The sequence below is a fragment of the Rhipicephalus sanguineus genome, chromosome 7 (assembly GCF_013339695.2).
Source record: "Rhipicephalus sanguineus isolate Rsan-2018 chromosome 7, BIME_Rsan_1.4, whole genome shotgun sequence".
Lineage (NCBI taxonomy): Eukaryota > Metazoa > Arthropoda > Arachnida > Ixodida > Ixodidae > Rhipicephalus > Rhipicephalus sanguineus.
Genome location: NC_051182.1, coordinates 122,823,254 through 122,847,887, shown reverse-complemented (window position 1 = coordinate 122,847,887; position 24,634 = coordinate 122,823,254). Strand labels below are relative to the sequence as shown.

General features: G+C 46.2%; 1 protein-coding gene across 2 annotated transcripts; it reads right to left on the bottom strand.

Moving 5' to 3' along the window:
- Window positions 1–1,808: 1,808 nt before the first annotated feature.
- LOC119399822 (uncharacterized) lies at window positions 1,809–23,980 on the bottom strand. 2 transcript variants are annotated; one of them, XR_005184970.2, is made up of 6 exons: window positions 23,853–23,980; window positions 19,924–19,977; window positions 19,160–19,175; window positions 8,143–8,212; window positions 3,566–3,868; window positions 1,809–2,066 (listed from the first exon to the last, which is right to left on the bottom strand). XR_005184970.2 is itself a non-coding variant. In XM_037666675.2 (6 exons), the coding sequence occupies exons 1-5, from the start codon at window positions 23,856–23,858 to the stop codon at window positions 3,631–3,633; spliced, it is 384 nt and encodes a 127-aa protein (XP_037522603.1). In that variant the 5' UTR covers window positions 23,859–23,980; the 3' UTR covers window positions 1,809–2,066; window positions 3,571–3,630. The 2 variants fall into 2 exon arrangements, 1 of the variants encoding a protein (XP_037522603.1); XM_037666675.2 differs by having other exon boundaries at window positions 3,571–3,868.
- Window positions 23,981–24,634: the final 654 nt, after the last annotated feature.

The following is a 24,634-nucleotide window of genomic DNA, read 5'->3' as shown; positions in this document are numbered from 1 at the left end:
ACGCGATACGCTGAAACTGCTGCCCTCCCTGCGGCTACAGCGAGCGATGTGGCCTCCTTCCTGCTCCACCGATTCATGCTGCGTCACGGTCCACCCCAGGAGCTGCTCAGTGATCGAGGCCGTGTCTTCTTGTCGGAAGTCGTCGAAGCCATTCTCAAAGAGTGCAACGTTGTTCACCGCAAAACTACTGCTTACCACCCGCAGACGAATGGCCTCACCGAACGCTTCAACCGCACGCTAGGCGACATGCTCTCGATGTACGTCGCCGCCGACCACACGAATTGGGATGTCATTCTGCCCTTCGTCACGTACGCCTACAATACCGCTCCTCAGAGCACTACTGGTTTCTCACCATTTTTCTTATTGTATGGCAGGCACCCGTCGCACACCATTGACACAATCCTTCCCTACAAGCCGGATCGATCTGAATGTGCGCCTATTTCTGCCACAGCCAGACTTGCTGAGGAGTGTCGCGAGCTCTCCAAGACCTTTACTACGAATAGCCAAGAGCGGCAGAAAAGTATTCGCGGTGACACCACCAGTTCTGCGTCCACGTTCCTTCCTGGAGCGCTCGTATGGCTCTCGGTCCCTACCACTGCACCTGGCCTCTCTTCCAAACTACTGCCCAAATACGAAGGCCCCTACCGTGTCGTCGAACGCACATCCCCGGTGAACTACCTCATCGAACCCACCGACCCATCTTTGGACATGCGCCGTCGAGGGCGCGACATTGTCAACGTGGCGCGCCTGAAGCCCTACCATGACCCGCTCATAGTGACAAGTTGCTAGGTCGCCAGGCGGCTCCCTTTTCGTAGCCGGGGAAATTGTAGCGAAGCATTCCTACTCAGTAATGGGTCGTCCTGTCGAGCGCCTTCCAGTGGGTCGTTCTCTTCTCTGAGAGCACGCCCCTCGTGCAGAGAGTCGGCCCCGCTTTGACTGTCGCTGCCGTGCGCCGTCGCTGAGTGCCCGTTAATAAACGTCTTGACAATATATATATCATCCCCTGATGAAAGGAGGACCCCTCTCGAAGCTGTTGGGAAACAAATATTTATATCACTTTCGCCAACGCCTCCGTTGTGTTGTACCCATATATATACCAGTTGCATAAGTCAGCCGTCGGTGTCACTATTGGAACAGATTCTTTTCATTGATCAGGCATAAATTTGAGTGTGGTTTACGTTTTCTGTATCTATATAAATTTTCTAAATAAAATATTTCAGTTCTTTGACCAGCGCTTGCTCCGTCTTCTTCCTCCGCATTTTGTTCGTTTGTGCTCCATGCACCGATGGATGAGATACATCGGCCATACGGGCCGTGGTTTGAATGAGCGGCTCAAGAAGGACGCTTACACAGTTTCTTCAATGGCGTCTCGCCACCATCGAATTCGCTGCCGAGACTGTGGCTGCGTTCCGGATTTCCAGCGTCTTGTTTTAGTCAAACTTTATTGGGACCAGCTGGTACGCGAAATCTATGAAACTTCCGAAATGGCTAGGCTGGGCAGCATGTGTGTCAGCAGGCATTCAATCGCTTCATTGGAGAGAGAAATCAAATTTCTTCAACACGTTCGTACGCGTGATCTCCATGACGCACAGTAATGGTGATGAATGGCTTTCATTTGATTGCTTTCATCATTTTCACCGTACGTTCTTTGTTTTGGTATAGGCTGCCCAGGTATATTTGGCGCGGTTGTGCCTTATAAACGTTGTTGTAAATCAGCCCTGCTGACTGGGCACTCCTTTTACTGATCCTCTGTTTTTGGCTCTTTTATTTCAAGTACATTTACATTTACGTCAAGTATAAGAGGTATTTAACATTGCAAGTTTATTCCTGATAGCTTTTATTACATCACACAATTACAGTCAGTAGTCACCAGTCGTTTCTGCGTCTCGTGGATAGCGACACACTTTTTGCTCGTACTTATCGGTTAGCATACAGATAATATGACGTCCTGTTGTCGACTGCCGTTCCGTAGGATCGCAAATCTTCCGTAGTTTCGCCATCTTTCTCTCTTTTTCTGAAGCTCTTTTGGATATAGTGAAGATAATCGTAACAGTGTAACTGCATGTCTGAAAATAAGCACGAAACAAGGGGGCATAATTTCTTCCTGCTCAGATGCATTAAACCAAAGTTTCCGAACAGTATAATCACAGGATCCCTTACGCATTTGCCCACGACGACTCAAAGGCGGAAAGCTATCCGGTGGAGATATATTTTTATCGTCAATTTTTTATCCGCTTGTAACTAAGAATGTTAAATAGGATACATGGATTTTTAGGATGCTAGCAACAAGGCACATTATGTTTTTTAAAGAGCACATCGGAAATCATCCCCAGCTTACCGGTAGTTGAGCGTTGGCTCGAACGGGACAAAATCCCAGTGGAAAAAAAGGCTCATATAAAAAACATGGCTCAAGTTAAGAGTTATATTCGATACATGTGATATCAGAGCATAAACCTATTTAAGGTGAGGGCCAATAAACTGCTAGGGTAATTGATGAAGTTTGATTGAATGAGCTAAATGAAGGAGCTCGTGGTTTCCTTGTGAACAGCTTGAATGGTTGCTGCCCCTGGCAGAGCGAATATCAACCAGGTTCTTGTTTCTACGTAGCCTGTGCGACACGCTTCGGCACCACAACGACGCGCTTTCGGATTTAATTGCAAGTGCCGCGAAGAGGTAGTGCTGCTCAATTCGTCGAGTGCGCTTGAATTATTTGCACGAGTTTATTGAAATAGAAGACTTTTTTTTGCGGGAATGTGCTAGCTTTAGGGCTGGCGTGAGCCAAATCTTAAGGCCAGCTTTAAGTCGACAGGCCCGGATCTCGATGCGCGTATAACTGCAGGTTTTGTTACCTCATAAAAGCGATAGCCACCGCTATGCGTTTGCTCAGTTCAGTTTGCGCTTTCCATCACGCCAGCGTACTAAAATCGACTATGCGTGAGATATCTTCATGTGCGCCCATGCATGAAATTATGCTCAGTACTTAAAATACTACGCCAATATTCCCTTCAATATGTTGAAAAAATGAAACCGTGATTATTACTTTGCATAGACATTTCATAATTGGATTTCTCTGTCAGTGCTTCAATTTCGGGCGAAGTTGTGAATTCGGTCGAATTGGAAAGATTCATTTGTATGTGCAATGTACGTGACCAAAAAATGTGTGATAAGGCTTGAGTCGGATAGAACTTCAGATATGAGCGGAATATCCTCCCCAAAAGTGGTTCAATATGAGCCTTCACCAATGTGCGGGCTCTCTAGACTCACGTCACGAGTAGTACGGCCTGTTTATTCGCCACCAGGCTCATGTGCGAGACCATTTTTCCAGTCACGGAAGCTGGTGGTAGCGGAAACTGGTGGTAGCGATTTGGTTATCCACGACGGACCGCTTCTGACTTCTTTTGTATTCGAATACAGTGAAAGATGCATGTAATATTGTACGATTCCGAAAGTGTGAAAAGCATAAAACGAGTAAAAGAAGCCCGTAATATATCACCAAATAAAAGAGCGTTAAAGTACGTCAGTTCCATAAATTGAAACAATAAACAAAAGTGTCGAATGTGTTCACCTGACCTTCGTAACCAGTCTCAGTTCGCCTTCGTTTAAGCTGTCGTGAGCCCATTTCACGTTTGCTTATTTCCATCCTCCTGTTGTGAAATTGACCATCACTTTCGTGGTTTTCCGCGCACGAGGCTTTCGAATCATAGGCACGGTTACGTTGTAGAGAAGCTCCACTGGACTGCACCAGCTATTGAGGACATGCCACCGGAACCGCTCTCGACACATCTCAGCGGGCACTTCCTCCTCTTTTACCTTGACGACGGAAGCACGATTACAAACTACAGACATTACAGTTCCGGTGACCTTGTTCCTGAAAAATAATAAACGCATGCATGAGTTGCAATGTTGTGTAAAATTAAAGATTATCTCATGGTGATTTGCAATGCTGCCACCACTATTAACCTTTAGAATCAGTCTGACGTGTAAATATTTATCTATTTATTTTTGTGTCTCACCCACAAAGGCTATAGGGAACCGAAGATCATGTGTGGGTGCGACGCTCGCCCGTCTGAGCTGCCTGCAAAGGCGGTTTTTCGCTGGATTAGCCAGTGGCGGCGACCAGGACACGTGCGCGCATGCGCACCTCATTCGGCCCGAGCACTGCTAGTCAGCAATAGTTACATTGTGACGCACCACAGATGCAATCCAAGAGCTCTGGTCGTTCGTGGAAGCGGGGGCAGCAGTGTTGTGGCCGTGGATGCCTCCAGTTGCGATAAAAGCAGTGGCGCCGCTCGGCGTTGCTTTGTAAGCCTATTACCAGCGCTCGGCGCCGGTCGCGCTGTCGTGCTTGCGAAACGTTTCCATAATTTTATGCTATCCAGAATAGATTGAGCGCATGGCGCGAGCAGTCGAGTTCACTCTAGAGCTAACGCGAGCACAACTGATAAAGATGGAATCTTCGATCGATTGTGTAATGACGACGACGCTTTCCGCCGACGGTCAGATAGTCGACGCCCTACATTTCTACGGGCCGCTGTTATTGTAAAGGCAGTGTAGCTTGTACTTTGAGTTTATCCTTTAGGCGACACGTTATCCCATGAAGAGTTTTCACCTGTAATAGCTTTTGTTCTGTGTAATTCACCGTGACAACCACGTGATAATAGTAGACATTACCCGCAACACTGATTGTTGGCGAGCCATTTGGTACATAGTAAGCGTGAAACAGCGCGCCGAGACGGGACAGAATACGAAAGGAAGCACACATACACAATCATCGTGTATGTGTGCTTCCTTTCGTACTGCGTCCCGTCTCGGCGCGCTGTTCCACGCTTAGTAGACCTAAGATTTTGCGCCAACATGAGCTATAGTTACAGTCGTTCAGAAGGTAGTAGTATTTTCACTTAAAAAGTGGATGCACACAGTTTTCCAACAATGAGCGTGACCTCTGAAATGACGTCCAAAGCTTATGGTCCGTAACGTGAGCGGAACTATTTCTTTAGTCGCAGTGGCAATCGACTGCCGCACATCGGTCATTTGGGTGGGGCTTCTCCTGCATTAGTAAGTTGTATCCGACTACGACACACTAGTAATGAACAAAAAAAAATCACTGTAGGGCTCACGCCTCCTTGTTACCTCTTATGCTTTGCACTGTTAACGAGGAACCTGTCGTTCGGGCGACGCACTATTCCTGAAGAATATTCTTGGCGTATCGTGTTATTTACGAGCACATGCCGGAAGAATATTCAATAAAATACCAGCTAATTGGCACCGGCTTCTTGGAGCAACTAACATTTTCATGTTTACTTCTCACGTGCGTGAGATACGGTAATGTAAATCGTGCGGTAATTCTATCATAACATACGTCGGTTACTACAGCATCGAAATATTTTTTTTTATTTCGCAAATAAAAAAGAGGACAACGTTTTATTTAAAATTAGATGCACAATACACGAGGTCGACGTAGGCTAGCTGTTATAGATACGCTTTGAAATGGGTCAACAGCACTTACCGTCATCGTTGTGCCTAGCCGTGTCGCGCGCTAAGTCCTCTTCTCAACCATCCTCCATGATATTCAGATAGTTAACAGCGCTTTATTCGCTACACCAAACACAGACAGACAAAATTTATGCCCCAGCGCAAAGCTTCATTCTCAATGACGACAGGCCTACGTCTGTGTCGGCGACAAACTTGTACCTTCTTGTCGTTGTGAGGCAGTTCTTTACACGTAAAAACTAGGAAACCCCGGTAACGTGCACAGACCCTTACGCATTCGTGTGACGTTTTTAGCCCCAATTTCTCGCTATCAACGCAGAGTAAGCAAGATGTTATAGCAGCGACAGCAATACGATTAGTGCACAAACCTCCAACATAGCGCCGAATCGGTAGCTTCGTCAAAGCTCCGACAGATGGCAGCAAATTTGCATTATGTCTGTTAAAGAATAGGAAGAAATAGCACACACGAAGCCACAAGGCACCTCGGTTCGTACTGGCTTGGGCATCGCAGCAGCTAATTTCTAAGTAGGGTGCGCGCGCCCCCTATTACGACTCTTGCTCAGCAGATAACTAAAGAGGACGGCTGAGCTTTGCCTTCAAGAGTAGAGCGCGATAGAGTATTCCAGCCCCGTTGATATCGCCATCTCAATCGATAGCCTGGCTTCGCTTCTCGGTGGGCACCTACGCCCTGCCGCAAGGAAAGGAACGCCTGTGAGCGTAAGATTGGTCGTTTTCAACTATCCTACGGTTGGAAAGTAGTAAAGCACCCATGACGCCTTAAATCTTCCTTTTGCGACGTGGCGAAGCACCCACTACGCGCCCGTAATGCAACACGCGCATACGCAGACTTTGTTGATGTTTTTGCTGACGACGAAGAATAATTATGCCTGAGCGCTTTGTAATTGCTGGGCCTCAAAATCAGCCATTCGTTGCGCAGTTCTCATGTTTTGATGCCTGGGCTTCGGCCACGCAATATTAAATGATCTAGGTAAACACTCGTCGCACTACATGACATTCCTATAGGGTTTCATTCCGAAACAGTTTCAAGCACGGGCGTGGCTCTGTAATAAAACACCTGCTTTGAAACTGTGAGTATTTATTGCAACATTCGACATGCTGAGGGCTATAGTCAAAAAAGCCTCTAATGAGCTCGACTCAGACCACGACCCCTTACAACGCCTTGCACGACACGCGACCACTTACTTGCCACGCATAAGTCGTGGGTTCGATACTCACTCGAACCAAAGTTTTTCATAATTTCTTTATTCGCATCTCTCTCGAATTTTCGATCACGGAAAACACTGATTTTCCGCTCACAACCAACGACACCGACACCGGTTTTCGTGAGAAACGAGCTCTTTAAACGTATTGCGTCAAGGTTCCTCGTAGATTCATCCGATGACGACTATACTACTCTTGCAATTTCTTACGCCAGATGACCACAGTTGTCGGTTCTGTGCCGTTCACGTCAGGCCTTTCTCTGCATTGCTGCATCCTGTGCCAGTCCATAAAACACGGATATGGCCGCTTGTTCGTTAAGCGTTTTCGTTTAAATATTCGATGTTTCATTTTTAGTCAAAACTTCCAGTTTACTTGGGCTTTATAGGCCTTTACCATAACATCCTGCCGCCTGGCTCTTGGGCCGTCACCTTTCTGGGTGTTTGCCATTAGAAAGAACATATCTTCTTCTTCTTCTTCTTCTTCTTCTTCTTCTTCTTCTTCTACATGGTTGCTTCCCATGCCGCATGGGAATGGAAGCGTGCGAAAAATAATGCACTTTGACGACTCCTCGTGCGACGATGAAGCTGTCGAATTTCACGCGGGAACATGAATGTGTGTCTTGTCATCTGAGTACCATGAAGACAATTATGTGGATGGACCGGAGGGAAGCAATAAAATGAAACATTCCTCAAAGAAATGTTTTACGCAATATGCGACAGAAAGAAACGCCACCGAATTGAAAGAACAGCGCCGATTTTCAGAAAAGGAAACCTGCGCGCTGATGTTAAGATTATTTGTTATATTTGGTGTATTTTTCTTCCCCGCGGCTAGACAATGGTGAGGACACGATGCTTAAAAGGAAATTCAAGACGTTTAACAAAGGTCGCCATGTCCCATTTGCTACCCTGCGCTGGGAAGGCCATAAGAGGCATCATAAATGATGACGGCGAAAAAACTGAAAGCGATGATGTGTAGCGCTAGTACGCGATAGGCCGATAATGGCCAAAGAACACAAAGAAAGACCCAGTACAATATTATTCAAGTATCCATCGTGTCATGCGCATACATCCAAAAAGTCACAACTTCGTTGCCCCAGAACAAAGAGGGGTAGCATCAGAAAACTGCTCGGGTGATCTAGCACACAATTCAGCGTGTCATTATTTCAGTGCGTTTAGGATTACACGATAATATCTGGTTGGCGAGTCCAATAGCGCTCACTATGGGTGCTCGAGTTATCTTTCGGTCACCTGATGTTTCGCCCTTTACACAGCGAACAATGACAAATACAAGGAGGTTAAACCTCCTTGGACAAATATTCTCCCTCCTATTGGTGTGGCTTAAGCCGGTTGTCGCCATGAATGTTTTAGCTCACGTACTATCCTGTTGTGAAACGTCGATCATATGTGAAGCACTTTTTCGGCGTTTTCTCACCCGTCTGCTGAGCAGCTAGTCGAGCTGTCGCCTTCGTTCGTTCCTGCTGAGATGAGAGTGAAGCAGGGTCCTACAAGCCAGAAAAAAAAAGAATGTTTCCGGGCAAAGAGAAACATTACCAATATCACTCACCTTAAGTGATAAACAATCACAGTTTGTGTGGCTCATTTCCTTTCTAGCAAGACAACTTTCGTAATAATCAAAATCGGAAATGTTCGATCGTTAAAACAGACGACATCGTCCAAGATGCTTTAGCAGTCTTTTTTTTTTTTCAGAATGAAGTAGTGTACATGCAGGGTGTTCCAAGACATGTCCGAAGAACCTTATACGCATATTTGATCGCTGCCTTCATAATTACGTTTTCTCTAATGCCAGACATGTAACGATGACTAGAGACATGAATTATGACAGTTATTGAAGAATTTTGACCAGTTAACGTTTTAAATAAAGGAGCGGGTGGTCGAGTTGAATGGCAGAATTGAAGCCCCTCCTTCGAGCAGCCCATTGCCGCTTTAAGATATATAAAGAGGGGCCTCTCGTAATTACTAGGGAGTAATGAAACTCCACCAAATTCAGCGGCTAAACCAAAACCTAAGCACAGATGAGCGCACCTAGCAGACGACCAGAACTGCGTAACTGTTCATGACAGCAATTGCAGGGGTGTTAGTTCTGCATTCGTTAACGTATCTGCGCCATGCGTTCTATATTCGCGAGCACAGCCGGCATGCCTGCGAAGCGAAGTCGATTAATGGTTGGTTAGAAAAGTCTTGATCATGGTGGACGTCTGGACAGAGTACGGTAGTAGAGCTCTTCCGCGTTGTGGTTTCGGTTTCGCTGGCGGAATTGGTCGGATTTCATCATACTTTTAAAATTAACCAATTCCGCTTTCTTGAAATCTCAAAGGGGCAGTAGAAAGGCACCGATTCTGCCGCTTGACGTGACCGCTACTTGAAAAGTTAACTATTTAATTTTTGTAATTACGCCTCATATGTCTACTCATGTTCGGATGTCTGTCGATAAAAAAAAGGTAAAGAAACGAGAGGGGAAGTACTGCACTTCCTTCATTTTTTTAGGATTTTCGAGCACATTTATTGAAATACCCTGTGTGTCGTAATAGGCTGGAAACAGATAGGCGGTAGCGCGATAGCCACTTCGCACCGGCGGTTGTGGAAGACAGACGATAAGTACGGGGCCAACTACAAAACAATAGGGGATAGTCATAATGTTTGGTGCTCCGGCAACACTGAGTGCGTCCGCCATTTTTTGTTTGACGCAGTCGCGGAATTGTCTGCAAGCGACTTCATAAGGAGAGGCCGCATTCGTTGGCGAAGCTTTCGGATCCAGAAAATGCGGCCGTGTCATTCGTCATCAAGCGCCGAACAGTCAGCGTACTTCACCGTGCTGCCGCTGATTGATGAGAACTCAATATCGGAGTTCTGCGCGCTAAAAAAACTCATCCGGACGGCAGCTGCAAGAAGCTCACCGCTTCGCAAAGCCGAACTGCCGTTCTCTAGGGGCGTGCGCTTCCGATCTGAGGTAGGCGTTCGAGAAAGGTATTCGTTGTAGAGGAGATGTGACTGTCAAACATCTCAGATAACCATGCATTGCAATACATCAACACCGCATTTTCCACTGCGATTTTATACACGCGTCATAAACTGTCGTAAGGTATCGGCACCACGTTATTTCTTGTCCACCGCTCTGCAGTTTTCCTTGACTTATTTGTTCAGTTACGCTATCTCTACACTCATCGCCATAGCGTGGGTCATAGTTTTTTGTTTCTTTTTTTCAAAATAAACAAGGCATGGACGTGTGCATGAGCGGAGCGCCACAAACCATACAACAATACTGATCGCGCGTTTCAATTGTATACAAAAAGAGCGACCCGAGTAATGCTCTTTTACTGCCCCCTGGTTGCTCTAACACCTTGTGGTCGTAATCTATCGCGCGAAGTTATTATTGCCGTTCTAGTGTCTCTAAACGCTATACGTGTGCGTTCACTGACATTTATTTTTAAAACATCGCGCTTTTTGCTTTCGTATCCCACGGCGGCGTTGCACTACAGTGCGCTATCGCGAACAGCATACGAGGGCCCGCGGTCAGCAGAAACATGAGTACGATGATCTACCGAGGAAGCAGCTCCATCGACTGTACGGCTCCGTATCTGTAAGCCCTGTGCCCACAGCGCACGCTGACCGAATAAAGCAAAATAAAAATAAAAGGGGAGGAATAAGGGATGTAAAGCGAAGGGCAGACGCGGCATACCGGACTATGTACTTCGGCGCACACTGTCGTGCGAAGCTCGCAAAGAGATTCATGTTGGGATCTTTGCGCGGATCGAGTCTCGTGTGACGGCACTGAATTTCCTCGGACGCGCGCAGCAGCGTCTGTGGCACTGCTTAGACCCCTTTATATAGGTTAATCATTGCTTTCATCGATCAGCAACACCGACAAGCTAATGTTGATCAATCATGCTCTCTCGCGCGTGTGCGACGTCGGCGTTATGTTTTAAAATGCATACATCATAATATTGTACTGTAAGTCTAGCTAGTGTTGAAACTTCGCGGTTTTTCTGTCCCGACACCGCAGCGATCCTAATGTTTGGGGGCTGTACTACCTACGAGCATAAATGAACGTTGTTGTTTAATTTTATATTTATTACCAGGTTACTTATTAACTCCTGAGTTTTTAATACTTAAGTGACCCTAAAGGTTGCTGTTCGAGATTGCAAAAATACGAGCGCCACCCGGAGTGGCAAACGGGAACTGCGCCATCCTATCTCTCACGGCGAAAAAAGGGCGTTTCTTGTCGCGCGCCCATGTATGCTACGGCCTACGGTGTCCCAAAGGCCGCTTTTCCCACCGTAAAGTTTGTTTCAGCGAAACTGGTGAAACCTTTAAAAGCTTCAGTTAAACAGACGCATGAATGGATTCGCGCCGTCACCACAAATCGTGCTCCGCTGAGTGGTATCGAAATTCTTCACGCCCCACCGGCATAAACTTCTTTCGTATCCCGGCGGACGAGAGGTACGATCTGCATGCTGCTCGTTTTCTTTTTGTACGCTTGCACGGCATATCAGGATGCGGTTGCAGCAGTAACATAAGATATTCAAGTTGTGTTTTAAAGACGATAGTCTTTCTTGGGGAACTTAAACGCAGAAATTTTGGTCTGTCTTTCCGTCTTTCTGTTTGTCGGCACGTCACCCGATTCAGCCAACCGGCCAAAGTTGAACCACTTGCTTACCGCCCACCCATCTTGAACTGGTACGGCTGTTCATACTTGTGAACGTTGTCGATCAAAAAGTAAATATTACGCATATCTGAGGCGTAACATCATTAGGTAAGTATTAGGTGGTGTGTTCCTTTAATAGAAAATACATAGATACGCAATTTTAAAGACCTTGATGGTATGCGTTTATTAAAAGATTGCCACAGCTGAAGCGATCAGCGGTCCAAGCCGAGCAAGCGCGAGCGTCAACAACAACCGTCTTCGTCTTCTTCTTTCGCAGGCGTTCTTGTCTGCGCCCTACCATGTTACAAATCACTCCCCCGCGGAAAAGGAGCCATCCTGGCGACCTAAGGAACGGGTACAACTGATGGGTCATAATGCGGCTTCAGTCGATCGACGTGAACAGTCCCGCGGCCGTGACGACGGCGGTCCGTAGATGATTGAACAGGCTCAATCATATAGTTAACTGGGGATGCTTGACGTAGGACGCGGTAGGGGCCTTCGTACTTAGGCAGTAGCTTTGTGGAAAGGCCACGAGCGGAGGAGGGAACGCGAAGCCACACCAACGTTCCAGGCGAACACGACTGAGGAGGCAAGTTTTCGTCGTGACGGTCCTTCTGGCCCTACTCGCCCTACAATGTTACAACCCTAGTTTCTTAAGGTGCGCTGAAAATGCGACTGCGCTGAAACTTGTCTTCCTCCGTGCCCTCTGCACAAGCTCATGTTGTGCGTCGGGTTCGGTTCAGTTTATGACGGTTTGGTTCAGTTTATGAATTATACGAATGACAGGGGGCGCCGCTCTGGCATTCCTGTTTTACCCAGGCGACGTGTAAGTAAGAGAGTTTGTGGAGAGTACTCGTTGAGTGCGGACGTTTCTTCTCCTTCGGCTCATCGCGCCAAACAGCGTGTTCGGGCTGGCTGGCGTTCCCACCGGTCGCGTTGGTCACCGCCGGTCTTCGCCTGCCGCTGCGCCGGGACTACCAGCCCGCAACACAGCACTCATGTTTCCCGACGTATTGCCAGATGGCGTCCATATCTCACGCAGCGCCTCTTTTATCGTCTTTAGATGACATTTGCAGCGAAGCACGCAGATACGCGGCCAATTTTTACTGTATGAATGGTACGTTTAGGCAATAAAACATTCGAACAAACTCTGCTCTTTTTAGGGGCGAAGCTCTTTATAGCATCACCTGGTCGGCCGTCGCTCCGTCCGGCGTTCCCCCGCCGTCGCGTCTCCCGTATCATTCAATAGATGGCGCTGTCCCATAGAGATGCATGCAAACTACAGTTGGTTGACGATATACTAGATGGTGCTGCCCCATAGAGATGTGTGCGATATGGCGGTTGGGTGAATACACGCTTTATGGCGTTATAGGTGCCGCTGCTCTAAGATTGGCTGCTGCACCTGTTATCTCTCATTCTCCTTGATCGTCGCCGTACGTGGAGGAGTGCGCTTGCCGGATCGTGCTGCTTGGCGGACCATGGACGACGAGGAGCGCCGGGTGCGGAAGGCCGCTGCTTCTCGTGCTCGTCGGCAGGATCCCGAGGTGCGAGCTCGAGAGGCTGCCGCCTGGCGCCGCGCCCGCTTGGCGGCGGCTTGGCGGGCGGGCACGGACTGCTGCGCGGACTGCTAGAGAACGGACGTGTTTTTCGTGGGCTCCGGAATGACAGCGCCAGATAAGTTTTTTTTTGCATTATTCGAGCTTGTTTTTTTAGTTATATGAGTACATAAGCCACTAGATTGAAGGTTAATAGGGCTTACAACTTTGTACTGTTTCCTGTGTGACAGTTGCCTGGGTTTTTTTTAATATTTGTTTGTTCGGACACCACGTGGCTGAAACGTACACATGTGATTTGCAGTGTAGCATACTTGCGGAGTTTAGTGATATCATTTGGCTTTAAGTGCATTTAATCCGCCGTGTGAACGATCCAGCCATGGTCAAAAAGACCGTAAAGTGTTCAGGGTGCGGAATGGGGTGGAAAATAGAGGTTGGTACGGATGAGAAGACAGAGGGAGCTGACGCCAAGTGTAAGCAATGCGAGTTAGAGGCGAAAATGGAAATAATGATGGCTGCCCAGAATGAGCTCATGGTAAGAATCGCCGAGCTGGAAAATGCGTTGGCGACAGAGCGGGAAAAAACGATGGCTATGGGGGAAAGGCTTAAGTAAGCCGAGGAGGGGTTAGCAAAGGTAGTCATGGCGAACAAGGAAGCAAGCGACAGTGGGAACAGAGGGGCATCGACCCCCACAGTGGTCGACGCGAAGGGGGAAACAGGTTTGGAAAAGACAGGTGCAAGGGTCACAGGACCTAGCTTCCGCGAAGTAGTTTTGGGAAGGGAAGGGGACAATACAGCAGCAGTGGCACGCGCTAATAACCGAGGCAGTGGCCAGGTGCGGGAGAGTCCAGCAGAAAAGTCGGAACACGTGATAATCGCAGGGGACTCAAATTTAGTTAGGTGCGCAGAAGCAGTCAAGGAAAGGGTGAGAGGCGACAAACGAGTTTTAATAGGGAAGTTCCCGGGACATGGGCTGGGATCAGTGATGAGACAAGCTAGCGCAAAACTCGCAACTAAGGCTAATGGACGTAACCTCGTGATAATCGCGGGAGGTCTAAACGACGTCTTGAATGAAGAATCAGCCGAACTAGCGACCACATTAGCGAAAGGGGTAGATGACATGCGCGCCATTTCCCCTCAGGTGCAGATAGTGGTATGCACAATACCGGAGGTACCGGTGCGTGACGTCAACCTGCAAAGAGCGGTTGTCGACGCAAACAAAGAGATATGGCATATGAGTCGAGAGAAAGGCATCGAGGTAGTGGAAATAAACAGAGAGGTGCACAGGTGGGGTGGTTTTCAAAGAGACGGAATACCCTTCGATAGGAGGCTTGGTCATGAGGTGGGTTGGCGACTTGCGGGACGCGCAGTAGCTTTTTTGGGGGGCACGCGGGCCCTTCGGTGCCCAGGGTAGCTTGTAATGAGGAAAACAACCAGGGGGACTCTCTGACAGGCAGCATAGCGAAAAACCAGAGAAAAGGTAAAAGAAGGGAGAAGGCGCGTGTTGCAATTAGTTACATTAACATGCAGGGTGGCAGAAAAAAGGAAAAATGGTTAGAGATTGAGGGACAGTTAAACAAGGAACAGATAGGTGTTTATGCGGTTACAGAAACACACCTTAGAGACTTGGAAGAGCCACCACATATTGACAATTATATTTGGGAAGGATGTAAAAGGATCACATCAGAAAGGAGAGGTGGGGGTGTTGGAATGCTAATTCATAGCAGAACAAAATGGGATAGAGTGAAGCAGACGTGTTCAGAGCACCTTTGGGTTTCGGGCACAGTAGGTGGAAAGAAAACGTGGCTAGGTGTAGCATACTTGTGGACGGGGAATAACTGCAGAGAAAAGAATCTGGAGATAGTGAAATGCATAAGCACCGATATTAAACAATTTGGTCATGATGCCGAAATAATCCTTCTAGGGGACATGAACGCTCACATTCGTGACCTTGACGGATATTCAGACACCAATGGCAAGTTATTGGTAGATCTCTGCGAGCAACATAGTCTTGAGATAGTTAACGTGGGGCCGAAGTGTGAGGGGCAGATCACGTGGGAAGTCGGAAACAGGCAATCGAGCATTGATTATTGTCTCATGACAGAAGGAATATATGACAAACTTAGAGAGATGAGAATAGACGAGGAAGGCATTAACAGCTTGGGTAGTGATCATAAACGCATAATATTACAAATGGGATATAAAACTGAAAATAAGGACATAGAATCAAAATTTGGCAGCTTGTATCTAAATGACAAACAAATACCGAATGTAGCCGCAAGAGTCGAAGAAAAAGTAGACGAACTGCCAGGCAAAGACTGGAAGTATAGTGAGCTGCTACATATAATCACAAAAGAAATGGAAAAAGAGAAGAAAACTGTTTGTTGGAAAGGAAAGAGAAAGCCAAAAAGTTGGTGGAACAAAGAAATCCGGGAGGCGATCGAGAAGCGACGTGAGGCATCACGGGAGCACAGACAGGCAAAAAAAGAGAAGCGGCCACAGGACGAAGTCAACCAAATATGGGAAATATATTTAGAGCAAAAATCCATCGTGCAGAAATTAGTCGAGGCAAAAATTAAAGGTGAAAGTGAACGCTGGATGACAGAGATTCGCGAAAAGAAGAAGGCCGCGCCTAGGATATTTTGGAGCCACCTAAAAGCGCTAGGTAGGAAGTCTGTCACAATGCAACAACGTTTGGTAGATGAAGGAGGAAATCAATTGCAAGGGCATGAAGCGCTAGGTTACATCCGAAAGATAACAGCCGATTCGTTTAAAAAGGTCACCCAGGGGATTCCCCCGGTAGGTAATAGTACGCAAAGGAGTGCAACTGACGAAGATGTAGTACTAGAGAATTTCAATTGGAAGAAGGCCGAAGGAAAAATTCCTAAGCGCACTACTCCGGGCTTAGATGGGGTTCGCGTCAGCCTCATTAACGAACTCGGACATAACACTAAAGAAGCACTGCTGAAAGCCGTAGAAAAGTGCTTACAGGAGCGGGAAATACCAGACAGTTGGCGAAAAAGTAGAATGAACTTAATCTATAAAGGCAGGGGAGAAAAGGATAACATTCGCTCGTATAGACCACTAACCATTAGATCGGTACTATACAGGTTGGCGATGCAGGCAGTAAAATTAAAAATAGAAGCGTGGGTAGAAAAAAATGATATTTTGGGAGAACTTCAGAATGGATTTCGAATAGACAGGCGGTTAGACGATAATCTGTTTGTTCTTACCCAGTGTATAGAAATATCGAAAATAGAAAACAGGCCCTTATACATAGCTTATCTAGATATCACCGGAGTGTATGACAACGTTAAGCAGGAAATTTTGTGGGATATATTGAAAGAAGTGGGCATAGGGGACGACTGTATACAGCTTTTGAGGGAAATGTACCGAGAAAATACAGTTTGTATAGAATGGGAAGGAATAAGTAGCAAGGACAGCGTTGAAATTAGCAAGGGGCTGAGACAGGGATGTCCTTTGTCCCCGCTGTTATTCATGCTGTACATGGTGAGGATGGAAAAAGCGCTAGAAGGTAGCAACATTGGATTTAATTTGTCACACAAACAGGTCGGCACGATGGTTGAGCAGAAGCTTCCAGGTCTATTTTATGCTGATGATATTGTCTTATTTGCGGACAGTCAAGATGATATACAGCGACTGGCAGATATATGCGGAAGGGAATGTGAGGCTCTAGGACTAGGATTTAGTGCAACAAAATGTGGATTGATGGTATTCACTGATCACGAAGACCATGCGGTCTTCATACAGGGCCAAAAAATACCGAGGGTAAGCGAGTAGAAGTACCTCGGAGTATGGGTAAATGAAGGGGATAGATATATGGAGGTACAAGAGAAAGCAGCGGTAGCAAAGGGAAAGAGGAATGCTGCAATTATAAAGCACAGAGCTTTATGGGGATACAATAGGTACGAGGTGCTTCGAGGGCTGTGGAAGGGTGTGATGGTCCCGGGGCTTACATTTGGGAACTCAGTGGTTTGCATGAAGTCAGAGGTACAATCAGGAATGGATGTAAATCAAAGGATGGTAGGCCGCCTCGCGTTGGGCGCTCACGGGAAGACGACAATTGAGGCTGTAAAGGGTGATATGGGATGGACAGGCTTTGAAGCGAGGGAAGCTCAGAGCAAAATGAGATTCGAAGAGAGGCTGAGGAAAATGAAGAAGAGTAGATGGGCAGAGAAGGTTTTCAGGTATTTGTATAGAAAAAGCGTTGACACGCAGTGGAGAAAGAGAACTAGGAGGCTCACCAGTAAATATACGGCTAGCAGTGCGGGCGATATGGCAACAGGGAGCATTAAGCGGAAGGTCAGGGAGGCGGAGAGGACTTATTGGATGACAGCGATGGAAAAGAAGCCCGCTCTGAGTAACTACCGAAAGGGAAAAAACGAAATAAGGAGGGAAAGGTTTTATGATAATTCAAGGGGAAGCGCTTTACTGTTTGAAGCAAGGTCGGGCTGCCTTAGAACGCGAAGTTATAAAGCGAGATTCAGTAACGAAGACGAACACTGTACATGCTGCGGGGGAACTAAGGAAACGATGGAACATGTACTGATTGAATGTGGCGATATTCACCCAGGTATACGTGTGGGCACGAGTCTACAGGAAGCCTTGGGTTTTAGGGACAACAATGGAAAGCTGAACACGTCCGCGATAGAAATAAGTAAGAGACGGTTAGAGTATTGGTGGCAGAAGAGTAGAGATAAAGTACAAAAATAAATAATGGGGGGGGGGGAATAAGGTCATTCTGCCTTAAGAGGCAGAGAGATAGACCGTACGTGAATTTATAATTTTTTTGGTATAATAAGATGATTTAATCAATGTAGACAAGGTATTAGGCCAGCATAAAACAAGAAATTTTTTTTTCTTTTTTCTTCGAGCATGGCGGCAGACATGTCACCGCCCCGTTATAAAGGGGACGCTCATAGCATCCATCCATCCATCCAACCGCCTCGAGAGCCGCCTGGCGCCGCGCTCGCTTGACGGCAGCCTCTCGATCCCGAGAGGCTCGCTTGCTTGGCGCTCCCTTGGCGGCAGCCAGGCGGATCCCGTGACGGGGCGCGCCAAGAACGCCGCTGCGAAACTGGCTCAACGAGAAGCGGATCGCGAGACCATGATTGCTACAGGAGCTTCGCCCAAGCTCTTCATCATTCACCCGTGGATATGCTGCAATTTTTTGTCGAATTTATGTGTACACGTAAACAATCACAATGTCTTACTTAGCATAAGTGGTGCAAAAATAGGTGGATGGGCAAAGCTTCATCAATCAGAACGCATAATAATATGCGACTGGTTTCATATTCGCGCCCCTCAAAACATGGCGGATCCAGCTTATGGACTTGTCGACAGATGGCGCTGTACATTTTGAATATCCCCTTGCAATCACTCCAATCAGCGCATTTCATCGTCCTAATAATAATATCTGGGGTTTAACGTCCCAAAACCACGATATGATTATGAGAGACGCCGTAGTGGAGGGCTCCGGAAATTTCGACCACCTGGGGTTTTTTAACGTGCACCTAAAGCTAAGTACACGGGCCTCAAACATTTTCGCCTCCATCGAAAATGCAGCCGCCGCGGTCGGGATTCGATCCCGCGACCTTCGGGTCAGCAGTCGAGCGCCATAACCACTAGACCACCGTGGCGGGGCTTCATCGTCCTCGATTTTGTTTAAAAATATTTCTGGTCTGCATGCTGCTGCTTGTTGCTTATGCCGGGCAAGCCACGTTCGTTTTACAACAAAGCCGAAGGAAGCATTAGAAACTCAAGCGATGCACCATGTTACAGGAATTTGTTATCCACTTCATGCCAAGTTCAACGCCTCGCCTCTCAGAAAAGTGCTCTTTCGTGCATAGTCGAATGAGCTGCAGCTAATTGTCTTAGCGCGAATGCGGGATGAGATCTGACATTCTTTTTGACGATCGTGCGAAAAAGCGTAGTGTGCGACTCCACGAAAGAGAAATGCCACAGTTCGTTCATTTCACCCAATAATCTGTATAAGTTGCCTCTCGTAAACGTAAACTTGCGATGGCTCACAACGCCCCATCGCAGTGCGCTAGCGTTTTTTTTTTTTTTTTTTGTGCTGAATATGTACCGTTAAAAAGCAACGCTTAGAAATGCGCAGTGACGAACACAGGAGAACTACAAGTAACATAATGATATTGTTCAGCGAATCAAGAGGCAGTTTTACTGGAGATTATCTACAAATTGATGCTTACCTTCGTTTAAAACAACCTGAAAAGATGAACAAAAGAAAGGAAAGACCAGCCGGTCATGGAATGACTTACAAACGTACACGAAAAAATTACCGCTATCTAAATGACAACGACTGTCCTCAGATGCTTCTTTTTTACAGTATGTGTTTCTTGTGACACAGCGATGTGCTCACATGGTGTTTTTTTAATATTTCTTATGCAATAAGGATCATGCATACGGGTCACAAATTTACCATTATGAAACAAAGCGTCAAACCAAGCTAAAAAGAAGTAAATTCATCACGAGATAAAGGAAGATTTTGTTATACGATAGTTCCGGAAGAAAATCTTGGGAATCGCGGTTCACGCCAGAGCCAGTTACTTCGCAGGGATACGGAAGCGCTGGCCTAGTTGACAGAAGCACATTGTAAATTATAAGTCGGTGTCCATCTATTGATCTAGTCTTCATTCAGGACAATACCTCAAGGGCTGCTGAGGGCACACTCAAAGATAAAATTCAGGTATTCTTATTTACTGTACTTGTAGATCGTTTACGAGGTTTCCGAACAAACTATCACGAAATATGTCCGCAACCAGTCATTAATTCCGTAATTCCATTTGCCATAGAAATGGATCATGTGCAACCTTAACCACCAAGGTTCCTAAATCAAGAATAAAATCAGTTAATTGCTATTTCTGTAAAGTATACAAGACGGCCCTTAGCTGCACTTGTTGAACTCCTGCATTGCTTCAAATTGGCATTTTCGCATCTTACGATGGCATCTTACGAGAATAAGGAATCCCAATGCTTTCCTTCGCTGTATCAGTGTATCCGGGGTCCGCTGAAAACAAAAATAAAGTGAACTTCACATGAAAGTGTACGTCTTTTTTTTTTCACGAAATAGTTTCTACTTGTAGATAGTAATTCTATGACCTGCATTTCAAAAATCACCGCCCGAGCACTTCACATAGCTGGTTAACCAGAGATGTTGATACGTGGTGTCCACGGTGTTTATCTATGGCTTAATCCCCACGGTTCATTAAAGCCTTTCTCAATTATAGGTTACTTCATTGCACACATCTTTGCGACGCGTGTATTTTCTTCTTAATTTTTAGTGGACCAGTGGTTGAGTAATGGGGCATGCCTATTTTGTGTTGCATACACGCGTGAGGAGATTTTTGCCACGGCCGGATTTTGGTTTCGCCTAGCCATATGCAGCTACGACCTGAAGGTGGTTTTCAACGGAACTGTTAAGCTTTTAGTTATGCTATGCAGAGCCGACAGAAAAGTATCATCATAATGAACCGGCACGCGCTCTCATCATCATCTTCTTTCTCTTCGTCCTCTTCTTCATCTACTGCGTCGCTCCCAGAACACATGCGTCGATTTGTCCGGCGTCGGATGCGATCTCTGATGGAAGAGAGAACGATTACAGAGAGAGAGAGAGAGAAAGAAAGAGAACGAGAGAAATAGAGAGAAAGAAATGGAAGAAAGACCGAAAGAGAAAGAAAGAAAGAAACAGATAGTAATAAATATGAAGGGAGAAATAGAAAGGAAGAAAGGGAGAAAAGAGAAAGAAAGATGAAAAGAGGGAGGAAGATAAAAAAGAGAGAGAGGGAAGGAAGAAATTAATATAAATAGACGTCGACAAAAGAGATAAAAAACAGAGAGAAAGCGAAAGAAAGAGGAAAACAGAGAGAAACAAGGCAGGCCGCCTAGCTCCACATTTCCTTCAGGCTTGGTACCACTAGTGCGAAGCTGTCTTTTTTTTTTTTACTGGGAACTCTCGTGCAACACTTCCAGCATAGCTGGTCGCATGATACTCAAGAACAAAACCTTGTGAAGTCAAACTCAAACTTACTAAACACAGATATTTGTGTTATATGAGCGTTTTTTTTTTACAAGCATCAGTTGCTCTTCAAGGAAATCTTGAAAGGGAAAGGATCTACGGAATTCCATCTGTTAGGCGTTGTGTCTTATGACACTTCCTTAAACGCGGCACATAACTCTGGATACACCGTATTTTCTATTACTGCAATAGTATCTATATGGACACGCCAGACGCCTTCTTTCCGTCACCGTCGGCATCCTCGTGACAATCCGTACGAAGTTGAAGGGCCATAACATCGCCCTGCCCGCCGCAACTCGTACGTACGAGTGAAAGCGTACGAGAGCAGCCGACGATCACGGCTTAACCGAATAAGCATTTATGGGGGTCCCGGAGGGGCATCCTGCGAGGATCCAGCAGGTATTGGGTGTTTGAGCGGCAGGGCATCCCTATCTGGACAGGGACTAGCAGACGGCTTGTACGTGGTGCGTTCTCACAATTAGGTTAAGATGAAGCGATAGACAGCACGCAGGTCACATCGCTCGCCGCGTTTCCTTGCTCAGGCATTCTGCTGAGCTACGCCAGGACGGATGCTAAGAGGGATAGCGACTATATACTACGTATACCGTTGCGTTCCCTTTTCTTGCTATTACATTCATTGATTCGCTGTTGCCGGTAAATTGGGACATTTTGTGATAAAAAAGCACGGCGGAGGCACCTATAAGCATTGAGTACTGGAGCCAGGATTCTTATGAGGGCAATTTCCATCCGTTGCTGGAAGGAAGCAGTCTTGCTTGAAGGAAGCAGGAAGCCGTTGCTGGAAGGAACCTTAAAGGAAACAGTCGCGTTGTATCCCTTTAGGTACAAACCACCATATGAAATTCCGTTCCCTCGCAGACATTATGGTACAGAGAGAGTTAAACACACAATGCCACTTACATTAAACGAATACTATGCACAATACATAGGTATGTGAACCCTAACAAAACAAGGAATACTCGATCTCTGCGTGGCCGTAAAAAAGAGCTCTGCACCTTGAATTAATTTTTCTTCATTCAATTATACTATGCCTGATTATCACCAATGGTATTATGATAAAATGATGTACTATAATTTATAGTAATTAATAAATACATGTCGCGATGTAGTTTCGTCACTGTTCGTATTTATTGTTCGTATTGTTTGTATTTATTCCTTTATTTCATATGGCGTGACACAGACGTTCTGTGAGGCCGTTGAAGTGTAGATAGAAGATAAATATTTTATTCTGTATTAATTTTTTGCTTATGTATTTTGCTGTACGTTGCCTATGTACGGGTGGCAGGAGCTCTGTCAAGCTGCGACGAAGCAGCTTTTTTTCTAGCCACCTTTTTTAGATGCGAAGTATCTTATGGCGGAGTTCAATCCGGTGGTGGTGGTGGTGGTGTGCGGCGTGACCACACTTACTGCGCATGCGCATAACCTCTCCACTCCCACTCCCCTCTGCCCTTTCCCTTCTCCACCTTCCCTCTCCCCTTCCCCTCTCAACTTCCCCTCTCCCATCCCCCTTTCCACTCTTCCTCTGAAACGCCGGCTAGACATGCCGAAATTCTCTCCTGCGCAGCGCCGCGATGAGCACCAGCGCATGCGCGTCCCCTCCCCCTCTCTCTCCTCTCCTATCTGCCCCCCTCTCGCACGCCTGCCGACCGCGTTCCCCGCTCGCCTTGTGAGAATTAACGGCCAGGCTAGAGGGAAGACAAGACGCGCGTAGAGTTCCTCTTCGCGTTCCACGACGGGAGGTAGGTAGCATGCCCAAAGAACGCCAACGGAGCGCGATCGTGCAAGTCCTCCGGCTTCGCATCGCCTCATGGTCCCCTTTTTCGTTTTATCGTGTAAACGAAGAACTAAAATAAAAAACATGATTGATTGATTGATTGATTGATTGATTGATTGATTGATTGATTGATTGATTGATTGATTGATTGATTGATTGATTGATTGATTGATTGAAGTAACACATACAATTTTTAATGGCGACCTCCCTGTGACAACGAACTCCAAGAGGAGGAGGAGGAGAGGAGAAGGAGAGAAAGGAAAGGCAGGGATGTTAACCAGTCTAGAAGGACCGGTATGCTACCCTACACTGGGGGAAGGGATGGGGGAGATATAAAGATAGAGAGAGAGAGAAGGAGAGCACGCACGCACAAAAAGTCGCACACATCTCACGGTCATCATAACGACGTTAGTCTATAACCGATGGTGCAGGTCTGATGCCTTCAAGAAGTTTAGCACTGCCTTCGTCCTCCAAGGAAGTCTTCAAAAATGAATGTACCTAATATATCACGCTATACTCTCTTCTCTCTGCCTCAGCCTTCAAAGCTTTTTATAGTAGTTGCTAAAATTGTCATCAGGCCTTTAAACGCTCAACTACATCGCACCTAAAAGAAAATTAGGCGAAGCTTCCATTAAGCCTGGCAAGGCTTGAAACAGCCAAACTTGACGATTCTTAAGACTGATCAGGTTGCTTTTAGGTTGTTTCTAGGTCTCACCTATGTGATCAGGATTGACGTTTTGACACCTTGCCCGATTCTACGCTACTGCCGCCCAATATTACATGCGTTAAGGATACTCCTCCCAATGTGTGACACTCATATAGATTTTTTTCTAAGCCCTTTCAAGCAAGGTACACTGCTTGCCACGCAGAATGCCTGTGGTTGAAGCTCACACAAACTTAATATTTTTTATTATTTATTTTATTTGCATCTTTCTCGAGTTATCGCTCACGGACAACGCTGATTTTTCGCTCACAACCAACGATGCCGACACCGACGCCGACACCGGAATTACTGCGTAACGAGCTCTTTAACGCTATCGCATTAAAATGATGGCAGTAACGCTTGTGCTCTTACCATCATGTGCTTGAAACTTGTAGTCTCTCCAGTCTGCGTGTACTTTTTGCGCTACTTGGTGTCAGCATCCCGGACAACGAAAACACCTGAACAAGCGTGTACAGACACAATAAGCAAGGTGAAATACAGTTCTGCTTTCGAACTTGGGGCCAATTGTTCAAATACTATCTTTTTTTATTTGCTGGCCTGGCAAAGAAAAAAGAACCAGCTTGCGTTAGAGAACAATGAAATACAAACAGTTATGACTATTGCACAAGAACAATACAAGAAAGGGAAGATAAAGAATAAAGAGAAAGGAACATAAAAAGGGCGAGAAAGAGAAATAAATACATAAATAGAGAGATGAAGACAGTAATAGCAATAAACAAAGACAAAAAAGAGATACAAAAAACAGAAAAACGGTGAAACAGAGGAAGAGAGAGTGGAAGAAAGTGAAAACAGGGGTGAGACATTTGTGGCGATCGTTGTTCATGTGTTCTTTCCCGGAACAATAAGATGTCACGATTACGACAGCAAAACTTGCCAGAATATACTGGCAATAAGCATTCTCAATTGTCCAACATATAATCTTTCTCCCTGATGTTTCGACGGTCAAACAGCAGCCTTGTTTCATGGACTCTCGGCTGAGTGCGTCGGCCAACTATACCTTTTGTACATGTGCTCTGCAAACAGTTTTTTACCCGCGACAATATGAGAACATGCGCATCCCCCGGCAAAGCGATCTAGCTCTTGCTATCTCTCGCACAAAACAGATGGGATTTGCTCGTTGAGTTTGCGTAAAC

Bases quoted from the DNA above. Each gene is read 5' to 3' on its own strand.
- LOC119399822 (XM_037666675.2), bottom strand. The intron at 3,869-8,142 runs GTGAGAAAACGC...ATTATTTTTCAG, and splicing joins ACTAGCTGCTCAGCAGACGG to GAACAAGGTCACCGGAACTG.